The 20,530-nt window shown below is 37.7% G+C and overlaps 1 protein-coding gene across 11 annotated transcripts in view; it reads right to left on the bottom strand.

The window, feature by feature from the left end:
• The window catches only part of LOC137645688 (regulator of G-protein signaling rgs-2-like), a 167,869-nt gene that overhangs the window by 14,541 nt on the left and 132,798 nt on the right, over window positions 1-20,530 (bottom strand). For all 11 annotated transcript variants that reach the window (XM_068378546.1, XM_068378545.1, XM_068378540.1 and 8 more), the window contains one exon: window positions 15,210-15,383. In XM_068378546.1, the coding sequence (XP_068234647.1) occupies window positions 15,210-15,383 (174 nt within the window). The remainder of the gene's footprint in view (window positions 1-15,209; window positions 15,384-20,530) is intronic.

The raw sequence follows: 20,530 nt of genomic DNA, 5'->3' as shown, positions 1-20,530 counted from the left end.
GTTTTACCTTGCACTTCAAAAAACAGTTTGAGCTCATCTCTAAACTCAAAAACTCGCTCAGTTACATTTCCTCTTGAACGCCAACGAACATTTGTGTGAAAAAGAAGCGAATGATGGGTTGCATCCATATCAGTACATAACTGCTTGAAAAGTCGTGAGTAGCCCCTCCTTTGACGAAATTTACATTTTTAATTGTTTGATCCAAAACCTTCTCTAGCAGAGCAGGAAGTGTTTTTGAGGCTAGTGTCTGACGATGGCTCATACAATGAATGCCTTTCACTTTTGGAGCTCGCTTTTTCACACATACTTGGAATTCAGATTTTGCCCCTAACATAGCTGGTGCTCCATCTGTACAACACCCACTGTGATATTATCCCACGAAAGATTTTCTGATTCAAAAAGAGATGAAACCGTCTCCAAAATATCAAAGGCCTTAGTAGTTAGTTCAAGAGGAGAACAAAAGAGAACTCCTCTTTAAATGAACCTGAGTGAACATACCTTGCAAACACCATCAACTGGGAACATGATGCCACATCAGTTGATTCATCAAGTTGAATTGAAAATAAGCTAAATGCTGAAGACTTTATCTCCTGCACAACTTGATCCTTGATATTAGCTTCTCAGTTATTTATAGGCCAGGAGTTGCCAAGAAATTCTCTTGGGACTTCCTTAATTCCCTAGGGCTCTGTCTCTTCCTCAGTACCTTTTCCAATCCTAGGATTAACTTGTGTGGTCACTTGTATATTACTGTCCAATCCATTTTTCCTGGGACAGCACATGATATAATCCCAGCCCGCGTGACAAGCCAGTTACGCCATAGCCTATCATTGCTCTCCTTGCCCATAAACTTACTTCGGTCACAATTCACCCCCTGAAAGCCCAAAATTCACCCCTGGGGGTGAATTTCACCCCCAATGAGAACCTCTGATCTAGAGGGATAAAATCTAGCAAAATAGACAAAACCAAGAAAGACAAGCTGAATTTTTACAATAAAATATATCATCTTTATACTTAACCCCCATTCTTGTGCTTTACATTTTGCAAGCATAGCTTCTTTGAAAAAATTCAAAATTAAAGGACAGCTAGTGGATATACAATATATGACTAGCACTCATAATACCTCATGAATTACTACTCTATTAAATAGCAGCCCTCTTGAAATTGCCATTCTCATTTGTCCCCACTAAATATGGGGAGGAGGATGGGATCCAATGAATGTTTGTTTGCCAGGTATTAAAATAATAAATTTAATTTCTGAAATTCACAGCTCTGATTCCCAGTTTGGAAGATGGGCAAAGGAATAATAGCCTGATCTGATTTATTCCCTAGAATATTAATCCCTTCTTACATCTTACATTTCCCATCCCTTAGTCTTCAATATTTACATTTTCCATCCCTGTCTTCAATAAGATATACTTTTTATCTTTATATCTGAACAACTGGAGCATTCAAACACGACATCACTTTTCACAGCAAATATGGTGTGCATTGCTGAACCCTACACACAGCTCAGAGCATATGAGGTTTTGAGTTCTCTAATATACATCTCTTATTATAAGTTGCACAAAGACTTGTTTGAAAAGCAGAAGACATACCTTGATAATCCTGAGCTAAGTTTTACTGAACATAAAGCAAACCACATCTTAGTTCAAAGAGAGTGATTTGCGGTTTGCCACTCATCCGTGGAAGACAAGGATAGAATGGTTTAGGGAGTTTTGAGTGGTTCATAGAGACTACTAGGCACAATTTCTGCCCAGCAGTACGAGTACAATGCCACACTGGTTGGTCCTCGAAGGGAAGGATTATATGGTTTGCCAGAGGAAAATTTTTTTTCCTTTTAAGGTTGAGAAGTTCACACATTTTAGAAATTAGTTGTGACTCGCATGTTAAACACATTCAAATACAGTAATAACTCATCCCTATTCCCTATTCAAGCAAAGCAACCATAACTGCAGCTTTTGTGTTCTGGTAAAATTCAACAATTTCCGACTGTTGTTCATTTTGATAACCCTAAAACTCTGTCTCTAATGAAAGGCATGGTTTGTGGCATTATGGATCTAATAATAGCAAATAAAAATACATGAAACTTACTGTTAGTTTGTTGCATTCATTTATAAAAAGAACACTATAATGAATTAACTCAAGGTTGGTAATAAACCTGATTTTTATTATAAGAAAAAACCAGCCCTTGAAAAATTAAGAGAAAAAATATAGAATTAAGTTGAACAAACATGCAAATCTTCTATTAACTAAAAGATTCTTTCCCAAGACCAATTTCAAGTCAAGTCTGTACCAATGCTGCAGTCCTGTATTTTAAAGGTTAAAGTCAGACCAGGACCAGGTATATAAGGTAATTAAGACTTCTTTAGCTTAGGCCTATGGAAAGTTTGGAAAACTGAAATCCCAAGTTCCTGACAGCAACTTTTATCAAATAATTTTTCCCACTATCGTTTATCTAATAATTTATTTAACAGCAATTTCTAATAGGCCCCAAGTAAGTGAAATGTGGGTTTTAAGTTGCATACTTGCTGACTTATAGTGTCCAATACGTATTCTGATATAAAGCTTAAATTAACATAAAATTATTTAATCTACTTTAGTATACAAATCAGTAAAGAACTAAAGTTAGTTGGCAAATTGTACAGTAATTGAGGTTTGTTTCCCTGTCATGCCACTGTAACAGTAAAGAGAAACCATAAAGCTTTACATCAGTAGGCATAAGTAAGCTACTGTACTTTGTTTTGTCAACAGGTACCTTTTCTTATCAAACTACTGTACTTGACATGCAGTGGTCTATTAAATTACTGTACTGTACTATCTCTTTGCTTAAATTCAACTTGTCTATTTTTGCTTGAATAGGCCTATGAAAGTTTAAGTTCTGTACATTCAAAACCAATGCCAAGTTTGTTTGTCTTTAGGACTAAATTATTAAATGTAGGTAGTCTTTATAACTACATTATTTTTCAACATAAACTCATAACAAATATTGAATTTTCTGTTATTCCTGATACTTTATAATGTATGTGTATACTACAACTCTACTTTACAGTAATGCCCTGTTGCAGTAAAAAGGTTGAGACTTCAGTTTACTTAGTAAGCCTTGGCTAAATGTCAAGTACCTTATGTGCCCGGTCTGTTTATCAATCTGACTTACAACAGGTCTTAGAAACTGATTTTGCAGTAGGAAACTTATTACTGCACTGTAAAGTGTGTCTTCCAAAATGCAAAAAAGTTGTTTCTAGGTATACTGTTCTACTCTTCATTATGTATCACACTACAATTTATACAATAGTACTCAATACAGAATGCCCTCAACTTGCAAGCATTGGGAGATACAAACACAAATCCGAATGAAGTAATAAATCTGACATAGTATTAATATTTTGTTAGTAAAATACTGCAATAAAACAATATTTTATAATTTAATCCACTAAGATGACATTTGCAATAATAAACAGGACTATTCGTTGACTTTTGCAGCTGAAAATCGTAGGCATATGATTTAGGAAAAGCCTACCCTAGGCCAAAATTTAACAAAATTAGGCTTACTAACAGCCTCTTGGAAATTATCAAGTTTGTAAGCTGAGGACTCTCTCTGTAATGTATTATAGAAGCAGAAAACAGCTAAAATAGTCAACAGGAATAGAAACAGGAAACAGCTAAAAACTTTAAAAATAAACCCAGCCCAGGAGCAAGTGGATAGGTCCCATGCCAACCCTGAATCAATTACATCCTATTCTCAAAATGGCCACACCTTTTGACTCGAAGGCAATTACTGCAAACCCTGAGAACAGCAATATCAACAGTTGAGTATGTCTGTTACATCACAAGCTCATTAATGATATACAGTAGTACCTCTACATACGATTTTAATTCGTTCCAGAAACTGCTTCGTATGTTAAAAAAATCGTATGTTGGAGCAAATATTCCCATAAGAATACACTGTAATTTGTAAAATTTGTTTCACACCCCAAAAACCTATATTAACTCCTTAATAAATTATTACATATAATTACACATAACAATAACATAACTGCACAAAATGAAAGAATCATGTAAAAAAGATAATTATAAAGAAATAATAAATAAGAAATTTGTTTTATTGTCACTTTACCTTAGAGACAGGCCAACGCAGGTGTAGGATTTGCTACGCCAGGAGGAGACGGACGATCGACGAGAAGGTAGACATGGTGTTAACATGTTCTTTAAATAAATAAATACTCTCTCTCTCGCTCTCGCGATCTCTCTCTCTCTCTCTCTCTCTCTCTCTCTCTCTCTCTCTCTCTCTCTCTCTCTCTCTCTTCTTCACTGTTAGTGTTAGAAACGTCTATTATTTTTTGAGAGAGAGAGAGAGATTAAACAAAAATGTGTTTTGTACATATGATTTTTAACAACGTCAACGAGTTGAAAGACAATTAAATGTAACTAAAAAAACAATATCAGCGAATCTGAATTCCTTTATTAACTAAAACAAATATTGATACAAACACACTCGTGTGCGTATGCGTAAATACACACACACACGCAGGAGGAGACACGATCGGCGAGGAGGTAGAGATGGTGACTGCGATAACGTACCGTAACTTACACTACGGAAACTTTAATTTAACTTAGCTTATTTATTATTTTTTTTTATTTTTATATTTCATATTTTTTACATTTTTTTCTTTTGATTTTTAATTTTCATCACTTTCAGTGACTAGTTACGGTACGTTATCACAGTCACCATCTCTACCTCCTCCCCTACCGTCTGTCTCTACTGCGTAGCAATTCTTGCACCTGTGTGTGTGTTTGTGCATATGCACACGAGTGTGTTTGTATCACTATTTGTTTTAGTTAATAAAGGAATTCAGATTAGTTGTTATTACTTTCTTAGTTACATTCAATTGTTTTTCAACTCGCTGACGCTGTTAAAAATCATATGTACTGTAAACACATTTTTGTTTAATATCTCTCTCTCTCTCTCTCTCTAAAAAAAATAATAGACGTCTCTAACACTATAACAGCGAAGAAGAACGAGAGAGAGAGAGATTTTATTTAAAGAACATGTTAATGCTATGTTTAGAGAGAAACAGAAAAAGAGAGAATACTTTTTTAAAAGAGCTTGTTAATGCTATCTTGGTTTTCTTTGCTTCACTTTTTTCTTTCTTTCTATTCATCACACTGGCCCTTCTCACAAATGATCGTTGCCAACAATCTCTTTGTCCTTTATCCCTATCAACAAAAAGCGTTCTATCTCTTCCAGGGTATTGCTACGATGTCTTGTAATAATGGCGATCCCCTTCAATGATTTATCTGCTTTAATGGCTGCCTTCTGCTTGATGATCGTCTAGATCATAGGCCTATTCCGGCCATATTGTTTAGCCATATCACTCACATGCACACTGCTCTCATGTTTTTCTATAATTTCTTGCTTCAATTCTAATGAAAGAATTGCCTTCTTCCTTTTCTCACCACTACCTGTACTGAAACTTAGCTTCTTAGGCACCATGATTATAGGTAAAATAAAAAAGAAAATGTGAGAAAAGGAAGAAAATAAGCACTGTTAATAACAGACCAAACAGAGGACAACCACACGATACACACAAGAACAGAGAACAGAGCACTCGACACTCAATGGCGTCCCTCTTACGTGCTGCCATCTACCGACGTAAACAAGATCTACATCATATGTTGGAGCATTACTTCGGGTGTCGACAGAAATTTGGTCGAATTTTACTTCGTATGTTGGAAAATTCGTATGTTAGGACAATCGTATGTAGAGGTTCCACTGTATATCCCTTATTCATGGTCTTAAATGTCCCATACACATATTTCTCAAGTCTTTCAGACTAAGGTAGAACTAAGAGCAACCATTCATGTATGTGCAATATGAAACATCAGTAGGTACTAACCACACTTTTAAAATTGTGTGATTTCAAAAAGCACGAAATTCTCCAAAGTGCTTGGATGGCAATTTTGGATAAAGTCTTTCAGGGTATTGATCTTGTAGATAAGGATGATGGTTAATCTTCAGGGCAACTTTTAATGAAGAAGTGAAATGCAGCCACCAAAAATCTTTATAATCTTTTCTCAGTAGAAATTAAAGACTTGCAAATATTGACTCTGCAGGTGGAACAGCTGAAGAGGAGGGCACAGCAAAGGAAGTCTCCAGGGTTTGGGTATCGGCCAACACCAAAATCTTTGCAGACAGCGTCCCATCAGTTCCCAAGGATGGCCACAACTTCTGCGGTCCAAGTCCCCGCACACATCATCGTCAGCCCAGCAGAAGGTGAGCTTCGAGGGCGAGGCAGGGGTTTTATCTTTACTGTGGATAGGTGATACTTCTGCTCTCCATGAAGCAGGCCCAGAATGAAGGCTAGAGTCTCCACCTCCTGAATCTCCCCCAGATCCCCAGCCCTAGAGAAATCCGAAAGAGACAGCAGGTTTCGAAGTTCCAGAAGAGAAAAATGGGCTATAGAGCTTCTAAGGAAACAACTTAGGCATTAAGTCTAAAGCTGAAAAATCCCAGCTAGTCTTCTTTTCTCCTTTTCAAACTAATCACTGCAGAGAGGGCCCCAACTTACACTTGTCACAAGGGGATGACTGTGAACAGTAATGCCTACTGCAGAAGACACAAATTTGATGGGGATCCACTGACAGCTTACTCATAAACCGGTCACACTTATGGCCATTTTCCCAAGGCATACCTGCATGTTTGCACAAGGAGTTTCCATCAACTAAAGCACACCGTTTAAAAAAAAAGGAATAAAGATAAAAATAGACAGTTCATGAGGCAGAAAAGAAGTCCTTCGGTACTGTCCTGCAGGTGGGCAGAATCTACCCTCCACCTGCCAGCAACTACAACCACTTTGTTAAAAGTTTAAACAGTTGTTTCAAGCTTTTCCCAAATCCTACTCCTATTAAAGGACAATGGTTTGTATTTGTGTAAGAAGAAATTGTATAACGTGTTTAAAACATAGACATTATATAAACAGTGATTCAATATGTCATAAGGCTGTTGAAGCCTGGACGTATGGATGACCAGATGTAACATGAGAATCTCTTCTCCTCCTGTGCAATGTCTGAAAATATGAGCACATGCCAATAAGGCTTGTGTAAAGTAATAGCTTTGTTATGAAACCATCCCTAAATAATTTGTCATCAAATTAAAACAAAGGAATAAATACATAAATTTCTTAACATTATTATATGAGTGGCAATAGCTAAACAAAGCAATAGTGAAGAGTCAGCATAGCTAGAAGCAAATTCAGTGTTAGTTTTAGAAGTTACTAATATATAAAGTTTGGAGTCATTCAATTAAGCAGCTCATGCTAACTTCAACATACCCATCAAAATGCCGTTTACAAATTATTTGTTTTTGTGTCATGGCATCAAAAATTCTAATTAAAATTTGAAGAGCAAGTACATTATTTCTTGTTTTTACAGTCATTAACATAAAATATTCTAAAAGTAATTTGCATTTTTCCTAGTTATACAAACCTGCGACCATTAAAATAGGGAAATGTCTTCAATTGCACAAGAACAGCCACTGAATAATTAACAGGGTAGTTGGTTAGTGACAGATGGCATGAGGGGCAAGGCTTGTCCACCAACCTGCCACAGAATAGCCACTTTTTACCTTAGGCCTGGGACTGAGAGGATTGGTATGGTTAAGGTGGGAACTTTAATTCAATGGACCCAGATTTGTATAGCTAGGAAAAATACAAATTACTTTAAAAATTTGTTATTTGTTCCTTGAGCATAAAAACCTCTAGTCCTTTAAGATCAGGAGTCTCACTCATAAGTGGGAGGATATCCCCTAGCACCAAACTGAAAGATCTTTCCAAGCCCTATATGCAAGGAAGAAATTCAAACAATCTAATACACCTAGCCTTTTACAAAGAAAGATTCATGCCTATAGTCATATTTTAGACATATCTATATTTATTGAAACCTTCAGCACATAAATAAAGTGACACAAGAGAAACATGTCCCATATCCATTGCATGTAATTCTATTCCAAAATAGGTACATAACCAAGACGCTTCCCCTAACAATTCCTTGATAGCATCGAGGACTTCCTTAAAGATGATGTTTTGGATGAGACGAGCTTCAAACATGTATTATAAGAATATATAAAGGTAAAATACATACATACATCCATCTTGAATCTTTTCTGCTTCGGAAACTTTAAATAAATTATTACATGTACTTGTATCTTGATTTTAATGAGGATGAAAAAGTTGTGTGTGTTTCAGCCAGTACTGGCTTGAAGGAAGCGAGTACAAGTACATGGAAAATGTCCTTAACAGAGAGATGGTATCTGCAGTGTCAAACCAAGTGCATTAACCCTCTGCATATCCAAGTCATAACAAAATAGCTGTCAGGCTCATGACTTTTGGAAGGGGGTAAAATTTATACACCCGTAGAGAAATTTTTTCAGTGCCTTAGTACGGCCAAAGTATAACACAAATGAACTTCTGGTTTGTTGTAAGATGTCATGGAATGATTGAAATTTTCTCATATTGTAAGCAGAATATATTTGCAATGCTTGAAAGTATTTAAAAGAGGAAAAAAAAGTTTAGATTTTTTAAAATATTCAGAAAAATTATAACTACAGTATATTAATTTGACTGGTAATGATTCAGCCTATATAAAAAATGGCTACATTTTATATAGTACGTATTGACCTCATGAGTCAACATACATACAATGAGGTTTTGTAGCATAACTAAGGAATGAATATAGATCGTGAAAATTGAATTTAAAAGCTGAATAAACTTTACACGAGTCAGTAGTCCAGCCAGCTCCCTTGTCCTTCTCATCAGCTGATTCCAGGGAACATGGCAGTACAGCTCCTCTGACTCTCCTTCTCTCACCTGGTTGTCTTGCTTTTTTTCCTTATGTTTGGCTTTGTATACTACTACTACTAATTCTCCTACGCCCGATGAGCAGTAACCGGTCCAGATTATCTTCCCAACCATCACTCGAGTCTCCCTTCCATTCAGACTCCTCACTTCCTTCCGATTCACAAAATCCAGCTTGTTGTCACTTTTTCCCAAACAACATTCTCTTCATTGGACCATAGAAGGGGGGGGGATATTGTATAGAGCGATGGGGGAGGAATGACATGGGAGGTTAGTGCACATGAGGGCAACATTCGCCTTAGAGGTTGAAGCTCTGGCTGGTGGAGATGAAGACTATGTCACCTAAGACAACCAAGCCATAGTTTGGAGGGGGGTTGGGGTGGGACTAGCATCTAAGCCCAAACTTTTGACATCAACAACTTCTTCCTCCTACTCCCAACCAAAAAACTTTTCTTTCTCCAATTTAAAAAGAATCTCTTCTCCTGAGTCGCCAAGCTTTCTGATGACAAATCAGACTATTGTTACTTACAGAAAATATGTTTCCTTGCCTAAAAAGGGCCAGCAATTTTTTCAAAGAGTAGACCTTTTCAACAAAAAAAAAAAAAAAATTAAAAAGACATGAAAAACAAGTAAATTCCATGGAAACACGAATGAAGATTATTGCTGATTACTGTAAAGCAATAAAATAATGATTATCACAATGCCTACTCACTTTTATACTACAAAGTAAATCACAAAGGATAAGGCCTAAGCCTTTTCTGTGAAAAAAGTACTTAAGAACATCAAGACATTTGTTAATCACTATACAGCAATACAATAATGATTTTCACAATGCCTAATAACTTACACTATTAAATAAATCGCAAAGAATAGTTTTGTCAGACCACTCGTAAAACGTTGTAAACTAGGTGAAAGATCGCTGGCGACTGATTCATACCGATTATTTGTTTGACATCTGCACACAGATGGCTGCTAAACATTCACTGTATCGTTCCTGGTTAGACTCATTATCTGTCTATACTCAGATACAAATCTTGTTTTCATTAGATGATGCTGCGATTTTTATTTAATAATTTCAGGAAATAAGTATTTGAAGAAGAGAATAGGAGGTGGAAAGAGTTGGTAGAGTGCGAAGAAGAGAGAGTAAACTCACTCTTCCATTCCCAACAATTCTTCCTTTCTATGATGAGTGTTTTAGTGGATCCTACTGATCGAGAACAGGTGTGCTACTTCTCTGAATTTGCTGATATAAGTACGTTCATAAATATTCAAAGGTCAAACAGCATTCCCTGGTATTCAGCCATTGCTTGCATGCAAGATCATTCTCTCCACAATCACAATCTTCAAATAATTATTAGTCTAAATCTCCTCATGGAAAGACTCCAAAGAAGTCATTCCAAGCAGTCCCAGCTTAACACTCATATTTGTCACGAGAATGAACACCTGAGGAATAAAAGGAGCACTTTCAAAGGACCAGCACTACAAGCATTCAAATGACAGGGGGAGGGAAGGTGAAAGGCAAGGCATCTCCCCACTGACAGCAGGGGATATCCTCTTTATCACTACTCTTCTGCTTCTTTTTCCTCCTAACACCTCTCCTAGGCCAAGCCTAGGAGGGGCAAGAATGGGTGGAGCAGTAGGAAGAAGCTGGTGGTGGTCATTGCTAGGATTCGGAGAAGGCCAGGACGTTCCTCAAACCCCAGCCAATGGCATAACCAACCCAGAAGGCTTAGCCGTGGTCTCCCTTGAAACACCAGAGCCCTTGAGGGATACCCCTCGGAGTATTTGATTATAGGTACTCGTAGAACAACCTCTCGTTCAATGTTATTTCAAAGATAAGACATTTTTTTTTCAGCTCCAATATTAATTTAATGACCATCTCTTTAAGTTATGAATGTGCAGTGGCAGCACAGTCGTGTGAGTAAATGTAAGCAGGCTGTGTTCGATACGTTGGGCGGAGGCAACTGGCAGTGAATCTATCGTCTCTGTATTAAGTAGCTTTCCCCGCATCATGTGTTGTGGCATTCGATTGTGTATTTTTACTCTCGTGTACGTAAGTATTCTCGTATGTTTCAAATTGTCCGAGAAAAGGAAGAGTGTAACTCCTTCAGGATCTGCTAAAAACAAAGAAGATCAATTACTATTGAAACTAAATTGAAAACAATAGAACAATATAAAAGGGGAATGAAAATTCATTTGATTACAAGTGGTATAAGCTTGGCGCATTCCACGATTTTTATGATACTAAAGGTCAAGAAACATTGAAAGGAGACAGCAAAACCAAAATAAAAACAATTGGTAATTGCTGTTGTTAAGATATACCATATATTGATACTAAAATGTACAATTATGAATAAAGGAAGCTTAGTTAACATCGAGAAACCAGAATCATTCTAAACTTCCTTCAGCACATATACATTATGATGTCAGCTAAAACTAGAGATCAGCTGATGAAATCGAATGTTGTATTTTAAGCCCATCTTAGTATTGAAGACAGAACAAAATAAAGTTTAAATTTATACTTTGTATAGCACTTAACTGAGACTTTATAAAAGAAACAAAGATTTCATTTGTTACAGAGAGAGAGAGAGAGAGAGAGAGAGAGAGAGAGAGAGAGAGAGAGAGAGAGAGAGAGAGAGAGAGAGAGATAAACTAATAATGATAGCTATAAATGTACTAATGTCTAAGAAAAATATGATGGCTTATAACACACTGGTGTTTACGTAATATTAACTATACTGTACAGTATAGATGTTTAAATAATTATGTGCGCATATTCTCGAGAGCAGCAGCTAGTCGTCAGATAATCTGATCACAACCAAAAGTAAAGCAAAAAGAAGTGAATAATACTTGATTATTAAAATAAACCCAAAATTTAAAACAAAATTACATAAATGTTTTAATAAAGCACAATTAACTTAAAATAATCATAATTTTCTAGACTGTAACAATGTTGTTTCCTAAAAATAGGGGTCAGCTGACAAAATTGGATGCCGTGTTTTAAGCTACGATTAGAAATGGATTTATACACGGTATAATTTTTTGGCGTCTTATTTAATTGACACTTTTTAAGGAAACAAAGATTTTGGTTTTTTCTGCTATATGTAAGTATTGTATAGTACCTGAGAGAGAGAGAGAGAGAGAGAGAGAGAGAGAGAGAGAGAGAGAGAGAGAGAGAGAGAGAGATATCAGCTGGTGAATCAAATGCCGTGTTTTTGTTTAAGTTTCTTGTACCACCTGAAGCAAGGAATAGCTCACCCAAACTAACGATATCGTCTTATGAATTTAATTTGTAAACTAAGATTTTATTTGTTGGAGAGAGAGAGAGAGAAAAATGAAATGAAGAAAGAGAGGCTTTTATATACCCTGTACCACACAAAAATAAATCTTTGTAAAGCAAATCTATACTATTTAAAATATATAACTGAAAAAAATAGTGTGACACTTTTCCGAAAGTTAGGCTATTCATTGCTGATAAACGAACCAAGCCTACGTGTGAAAACTGAAAAATCACAGGGAAAATAAAAATAAAGCTTAATCTATCTTGTACTAATAAAGAAAATAATTCTTCAATATACCCTGTAATTTGTATAGAAAAGCTATACTGTACTGTTTAAAATATATGACTGAAATAATATTGATGACTCGTTATCGAAAGAGATGCTATTCATTGTCGATAAACGAAGTTTTTCTGTGTGAAAACCTTGAAAAGCCACAGGAAAAATAAAATATTTATACCCTTTATCTATAAAGAAAAGCTGTACAAGTATCTATGTATAATACCATGACTGAAAATTAAGGTTACTAGTCAAAATAAGAGAATAATTTGATTAACTAACAATTAGATCAACGGCAGCTTTTTCGGTCCCTATCTCGTTGTAGTACGAGGAGTACCTGTACTTGTATACAGCACCCCTTACCTCCTACCTCCCAATCACTCTCCTGAGAGGTAGACAAGGAGTTCAGCCCATATTCGATCCTTAAAGCAGCTACTGTCTCTGCCGAAAAGGTGCTACTATGGCTGACTACCAGTTGCTTGAAAGTACCTCAAAGCTAAAGACTATGTGCTCGTACAGTTCTCGGTTTCTTTCCTCACCCTAAAATACAAATCTTAAACTACAAAATTAATTCCATGTCTAGTAAAACACCCTAGTGCAGAGAGCAAGAATAGAGCAGTGTACCATTACTCAGGTGAACAAGTGTGGTTGGCTGGTTGATGATCAGACAATCGGAGCAGGGACCAATCACTGACCGTTTCTGCACAGTTCACTGTGATAATGCATAGAAATAGTACATTGCAGTGATGTCTCCTTTTTTGAAGGTACAGAAGTACATTACTGTATCTTGTGAAAGAAGAGAGACCAAAGCAGTACAGTACTCTATCATCCAGGTAAATAGCCATTTACAGTGTTCAAGCTTCTTAGTCACTTGGTCTGTGCAATGACTGGTCCAACATTATCGGCCATAGTCACACGGGCCACCGGCTGCACTATAATCAGCCATGGCCAATGGCGATCACCTGTATCCCTCCGGGACATTCACCGGCCCTGCATGATCAGTTCCATGGTCATCAAAACCTGTGATCAGCTCCACATGGGGCCTATCCGTCGGGCCAATACAGTGGCTGGACTTACTGTACTGGACCCACAACTCGGTGTCCTGACCCATATGGGATTGGGTACCAGTTGGGAACAAGCTTCTTATAAAAGAAATAAGAGATCACTTTAAGTTCTGCAAAACTTCTTTTGATCAGTCTTCCTAGACTTCTTAGAATTCTATTTTTTCTTAGAAGAATTGTCAGAATCAGAAGGGGAAAACAAGAAAGAGGAGGATAGCTTCACACGACAGCGTACCCTTACCCTCACTCGCCAAGGAGTAGAGAGACAATCCAGAAGAGCTGATCACCTGATACTGGTGCAAACAGTAGTCACTGTTACACCAGTTTCACCTTACTGACTGACCCTAATCGCCCCTGCAGGTACCAGTTAGTACGTGATCTCCATCAGCTACGGTCTGTAACAGCACGAAGAGTAGCATAAACAAAACCTATACTGACTTACAGTATAGTGCTGGTGACTATAACACCGGCTATAATCATTAACTGACCCTGAAAGTACCAGTAGTCAGCAGGCGAGTTCCGCGCGACAACGAGTTCACTCCAGGGCATGGAACAATCCTCCCTTGAATGATAAAAATGAGAAATGAGGCCACATACACTCCCATCTTTCCCTTCCTTACGGTGCTGATGTCTGGTCTAAGTAGGACCGCTGACCTGCTCGCGGTGCAACAGCAGTAACTATAACACCAGCTCACACTCGTTTGAATAGCCCAGAAAGTACCAGCAGTTAGTGGGTAAGTACTGTCACTCCCTCACAAAGGAGGATGGCTATTGCTGTAAGTCCCGAAAAGCTTTTAACAAAATGCCTTCCCACATGACTATCTTCTTGTTTTTCAGGAATAAATATCCAATTAAAGGATTGGAGGAGGGGGGAAGAGATTGGTAGAGGCCAAAGAGAGTGGGTAAAATCTCCTTCCCCTTGCCAACTATTATTCCTTGTTGTCACAGAAGATAATGATTGCACTCCCTCTGAGGAGGAAACTACAAAAGCTTCTTCCACCACAACACAAACCACTACACTGGGGGTTTTGTCACACAGGGAGCACTGATGATACACTACAGAGCGATCACCCTCCAGGGAACACTGTTGATACCAGGTGTGCCTGCCAAATGAATAACATCAGCAATTTGGCATACAGGTATGGGTGACACTCAGTCCAAATCAGGTAACTTCCACACGAGGCAGAGAAATTACCACAAAATGAAACGAGTTATTCTTTGAGTTGTTCATCTTCCTGATCGGAAGAACAAGAACACTCAAAGAGTGAGGGAATACTTAAGGTCACCTCTCCACAAAGGTACATAACACAGGGTTTCAAAGGTTTGTAGCCTTGAAGGAACAAAATTAATTAAACTAAACGCTCATCCACTTGTGAACCCCTCACAATGAAAAACGATCCAATAATCGCGAGACCAGTGCAGTGATATTCCGCACCTGTTGCAGGCAAAGACAAAAGTGGCCCTTTTTTTGACAGATGGATGGGCCAGACGTCTCCATCCTTCCCCCAGTTATTAAACAAATACCTTGTTAATGATTCAATGGCCATTCCAGGGTCGCTGAAGACATATCCCTATTCTAAAGGGTAGTATAATTGTAAAGACAATCTTTGTTTTACTACATATACATTATTATTCAAGAGTTCAAGCTGAATGCTGCAAGCATTATGATTAAACAAGCTTTTATTTATTCAATTCAAGGCAGTTTAGAAAATATTTCAAGAGTACCAACTTTCATCGCTTACCGCTAAGTATTCCTCATATATTGTTTTTGCTCTGTCTTCAAGTCTTTTGAACTCAATCTTATATTCTTCACATTCTATGTAAAAATCAATATACTTTGTATGTTCATTCTCTTCTCCTGATTCATCTTCTAGTTCTTTTAAAAACTCTCGGAAAGCCTCCACTCCATCGGGATCCTGAAAGGAAAGATATATATAAAAATATTGATAGTGTTAGTGTTAACAGAAATCATGAACTGCAAATTGTAGTTAATTTTAGGATATAGCAACTTAAAATTTGCAGATGAACTGACTGCAGTTCTAAAAATTTATGAAATTTCCTACAGAATACTGAAAACAAAAAGTATTAAAACATTAATGTCATCAAAAATATTATCACAAAAAAACTGCAACACAAGTTGGAAAAGTGTAGTAGGGGGAAAAGGAAGTTTATCAACATAAATTGTGGAATGTTTGCTGACACTGCATCAGACTTCCATTCCCAGATCGAAGATATGTGCCATCAGCAAATACAGGGAATCTTAACACAGGATGCATAATTCAAGAGCCAGCTAAACTGGTGGTTAAGTCACTCATAGGCCTAATAATCCTTTATTGTGTAAATGGCAAGATAGTAAATCTGTTGTCATGTACACGTTACAAGTTGTAACTGAGTCATGCTACACTTAAAATGTATTTTTCTTAAATAACTAGTCTTTCAACTTCATCGATAAAACTGCTATGGCAGCGATGAACAATAAACCCACTCCAGGTAGAGTAGTAGCCTAAAAATGACAAATATAACCTACCATTGCTAATTTTCAACATGAAAGAAGATAAGGTTATGAAAGAGAAATCATTAAGGATGGATACGGAAGAAAACCAATGATGCGGTTCAGCATCAAAACAAGAATAAATAAATCTCAATCATTGGCTTACCTGTGACGTCATTTACATCACAGTTTCACATACAGTATAAGTAAGTATAATACAGTACTCAATGTCTATTCATATGAAAAGTTTTAAGAGTAATTTGTATTTTTCCTAACTACTATACGTATACAAACCGAGTCCTTTGATAAGAGATTGATTCAAACACAGCTGGAACTCGGTACTTAGAAACTAATAAAGTTACAGCAACTGCCGGTGGCAGGTAAGCCCCACCCCTTCTGCCTGTACACTTTGATTGCGTCTGGGACTTTCGGCGGCAAGATGAAGGCATGAAGTTAAGTTAAAGGACTCAGGATTGTATAGTTAGGAAAAACTCAAAATACTTTTCAAAACTTTTATTTGTTCCTACACGAATACAAACCTTTGTCCTTTATTAGGATACTCATTCTTAAGTGGGTGAAGTCCCAATTACCAAACTAGCAGGCTAAAATCCCTGGATATCAATGCTTTGACCTGATAAGGTGCAGTGCGTAGCATCCTAGACACGTGAACCAGGATTGAGAGTACTGTCAGGTTCATGACCAAAGCAATCAAGACTGTTGCACAAGAAATATTTCTCTCCTACACTAGTGAGTGTTAAGTAAGGCATATATAAATCAATGGTTTTGTCTGTACCTACCCATCCTCCCGCTCATAAGAAGGATGATGGAATGAACACTTCTATTTTATCAGAAGTAGAAAAGTTGCTACTGTAGTTATAAGTGGTGTTTACCTGTATCAACATCCATCTAGCTCCATGGGATCCCAACAGCTAAGCCCCAAGAGATGAGGAGAGAAAAAAAATACCAAAATACTCTCATCCTAGACTTACATTGTAGCCGTTATTTTAGACACGATACTTTTTGTCCTGAAAAGGAGTTAGGGTCACTACCTGACTTGCTAAGGAACAATCACAGGTCCTTGTGAAAATGTATTCCAGACTTGTGGGTACTGTATATCATTTTTTGCTTGGGCGAAAGCTTGGACTTTTCCCAATTTGTCACAATCTCCAGATTGTGATAAACTGAGAGGAGCCTGTTCAAATGATGAAAAAGTTGGAACACTGAGTCCACCAGTATTAGCCAGTCATCTAAGTATTAGATCAGATGAATGCTGTTGGCATTGGCCCATGTCAACACCAATGTGAATACTCAAGTGAATACCTGGGAGGCCGTGGACAACCCAAAGCAAAGTACTTTGAATTGAAAGACTACTCCCTAGGATAAAGCATAGGCCTAGGTATTTTCTTGAAGAATGATTTACAGGGATCTGGAAGTATGGATTCCTGAGATAGAGAGAAATCCTAGTCGTTCTTCCTTCATTTATTGATTTGGAGTTATCAGGCATCCTGACATCAAAGGTCACTAACCCTGATATCATTTGTTATAAAAAAAAAATAAAAGGAAATTCAATTTATCCTGAAATATAACTAAAATACTGCTAGCATAGTAAGTTACATTATGTCCAAGAATCTTGGCAAGGATAAACATGCCATCCTCACCTAGAGCTTCAGAGATATTTTTTTCTTATGGTGTTAAAAGTGGGGCATTCGGTCAACAAATGCTTCACTATCAGGGGTACCAAACAGTTGTCGCAATATAGATGGTGTTGGCCAGTCATTAGAAACTCATGTGTTAATCGAGTGTGACCAATGCAGAGAAAACAAAGAGTAGTCTCCCAATTTTGGGGCATCATACTATACCTCCAAAGAGATATAACATTCGTTATTTCTCCCATCTTATTTCCTACCAAATTATCCCACTGCTATTGACAATTATAATAAAGCAAATTATTCATGCTAGGTAAAAAATCATTAGAAAGGATAGAGTAACTTCTTGGTAGCAACTTGGCTGCAACATTCTTTGCCACTAAATCTACCTTCTCCTTTCCAGGCACACCAACGTGTGCTGGAACCTAGCAAAATTTAAGAGTTATGATTTTTAGCCCAATAATAAAAAGCCACTCAAAAAATTTAAAACTTATGGGTTAGTGGAATTAAAAACTCCTTAAGCCTGTACGACACTTCTTGCATCACTAAAAACGGTAAAATTGCCCTCGTCTTTTAATGCTATTTTTTGAAAAGCGGTTATTATGCTGTAAAATTTGGCAATAAATATAGATTGTAATGAAAGTACAGTAATACTTGGTGATAATTTCCAAGCTTTATTCAACACATTAGCAAACTACCATATCTGTAACAAAGAAAGGCAACAATGAATACAGTATCAACATAAATGCACATGTTAACACAAACACATAACTTATGAAAATCATGCTATAAAACATTAACATAGGAAGAACAAAACAATAAACAAAACAATATGAATACTCAAACATTGACAGTAAGAAACAGCTAAGACCAACTGATATTATCACATTCTCCCCTCCTAGAAAATTCAACTTTAATCAAAACAAATGTATTGGTTTAATCCCATCCATAGCGATCAGGCGGCCTTGACACACGAGTGGACCTTCTTATCTCAGTGGGCTCACTGGATTCATGACAATCACGGTTATCATGAGTTTGTGTATCCTGCACTTCAGTTGTATCTGGGGACTCCGTCTCTCCTGATGGTTCAACATGGTGTACAGGAGACGTTGCACCTGCAGGACTTGGGGCTAAGTCACGGGTAGACACAGTTGATTCTCTACCATCTGGATATTTGACATTTGCATACATTGAGTTTGCATCCATGAGTTGAACCTCTTCAGTTAACGGTTCATGTTTGCTAGACCTAACATGCCGTCGCAATAGTACAGGTCCAGGAGTCAAAAGCCATGACGGTAATGTACTTCCAAGACTAGAGCGTCGCTGAAACCTGAAAAAACGTTCATGAGGTGTCTCATTAGTTGCTGTACATAAGAGCGACCTAACTGAGTGCAAAACCTCAGGAAGTACTATCTCCCAGTGTTGTGTCTTCAAGCCACGACTTTCGAGTACTAAACAAATAGATTTCCAAATAATACCATTATATCTCTCAACCTGGCCGTTGCCCATCGGATGATAAGGTGTCGTTCTGCTGGTTGCAACCCCCTTCTGAGAAAGGTACAGTTTCAGTTCTTGGGACATGAAAGAAGCACCTTGATCTGAATGAATGAAACTAGACATTCCACAAAGGATAAAGATAGATTCAAGACATTTGATCACTGTTTTCGAATGCATGTTTGGACAGGGAAACACAAAGGGGAAACGTGAATACTCGTCAACAACCGTAAGAATGTACTTATTGCTCGTGGTAGAGGGCAGAGGCCCCTTGAAATCAATGCTAAGACGTTCCATTGGCTGGGTGGCCTTTATGAGGACTCCTTTTCCTGGACGATGGAATTTTGGTTTTTGTTGGGCACAAATTCTACAAGAAGCACACACTCTTTTCACGTCATCTGTTGAAAATGGGAGGTTTTTGGATCGCACAAAGTGCAAAAGGCGAGTGATGCCAGGATGGCAGAGGTTCTCATGGATGTCAGTGAGACTTGACATTGAGGAAATAGAACAACAATAGGCACGAGTCAGGGTGTCCGGTGCAATATTCTGTTTCCCTGGACGATACTGTATAGTATAGCTGTAGGATGCCAGCTCCAACCTCCACTCTTGTATCTTGTTGTTCTTTATTTCAGTTCGCTTCCTGCTGTCTAACATGAACATCACCGATCTTTGATCAGTAATCAGAGTAAAATGTCGTCTCGCTAAGAAATGGCTCCACTTGCGAACCGCTTCAATAATAGCTGTGGCCTCTTTTTCCACTGCTGGATAATGCAACTCGCTACCCTGGAGCGTTCTCGACATAAAAGCTACTGGGCGGCCACCCTGATTCAAGATTGCGGAGACAGCAACTTCCGAAGCATCACACTCTACAACAAAAGGAAGACTCTCATCCACAGCCCGCAGTGAAACATCCATAAGTTGTTTTTTTAAAGAATTGAAAGCAGCTAGTGCTGGCTCGCTCAGTGGAAAAGTTTTTGTGTTCACTAAGGGATGTATCGTGTCAGAAAAACCAGGGATCCATTTGGCATAATAGGCAAACAATCCTTGAGCTCTTCGCAGAGAGCCCATATTTGTGGGAGGCGGTAATTCTTGAAGGGGACGTAATCTGTCTGGGTCAGGCTTTATAACATTATTCCCGACACAATACCCTAGAACATTGATTGTAGGAACAGAAATAACCGATTTCCCTTCATTGAGGGTAAGGTTCCGTTTCTGAACCACCTCCAAGAAGTTTTGAACGTTTTCATCATGTTCAGCCTGAGATGCTCCACCTACAGTGATATTGTCAAGGTATGGAAAAGTATCTTTGAGCTTCTCATCCTCAACTAGTTTGTCCATAGCTCTTTGGAATGCAGCTACACCATTCGTCACACCAAATGGAATCCTACAAAATTGAAACAATTTCCCTGCACCTTCAAAAGCAGTGTACTTC

Source organism: Palaemon carinicauda, chromosome 8, assembly GCF_036898095.1.
Source record: "Palaemon carinicauda isolate YSFRI2023 chromosome 8, ASM3689809v2, whole genome shotgun sequence".
Lineage (NCBI taxonomy): Eukaryota > Metazoa > Arthropoda > Malacostraca > Decapoda > Palaemonidae > Palaemon > Palaemon carinicauda.
This window is presented reverse-complemented; position numbering and strand designations above follow the sequence as displayed.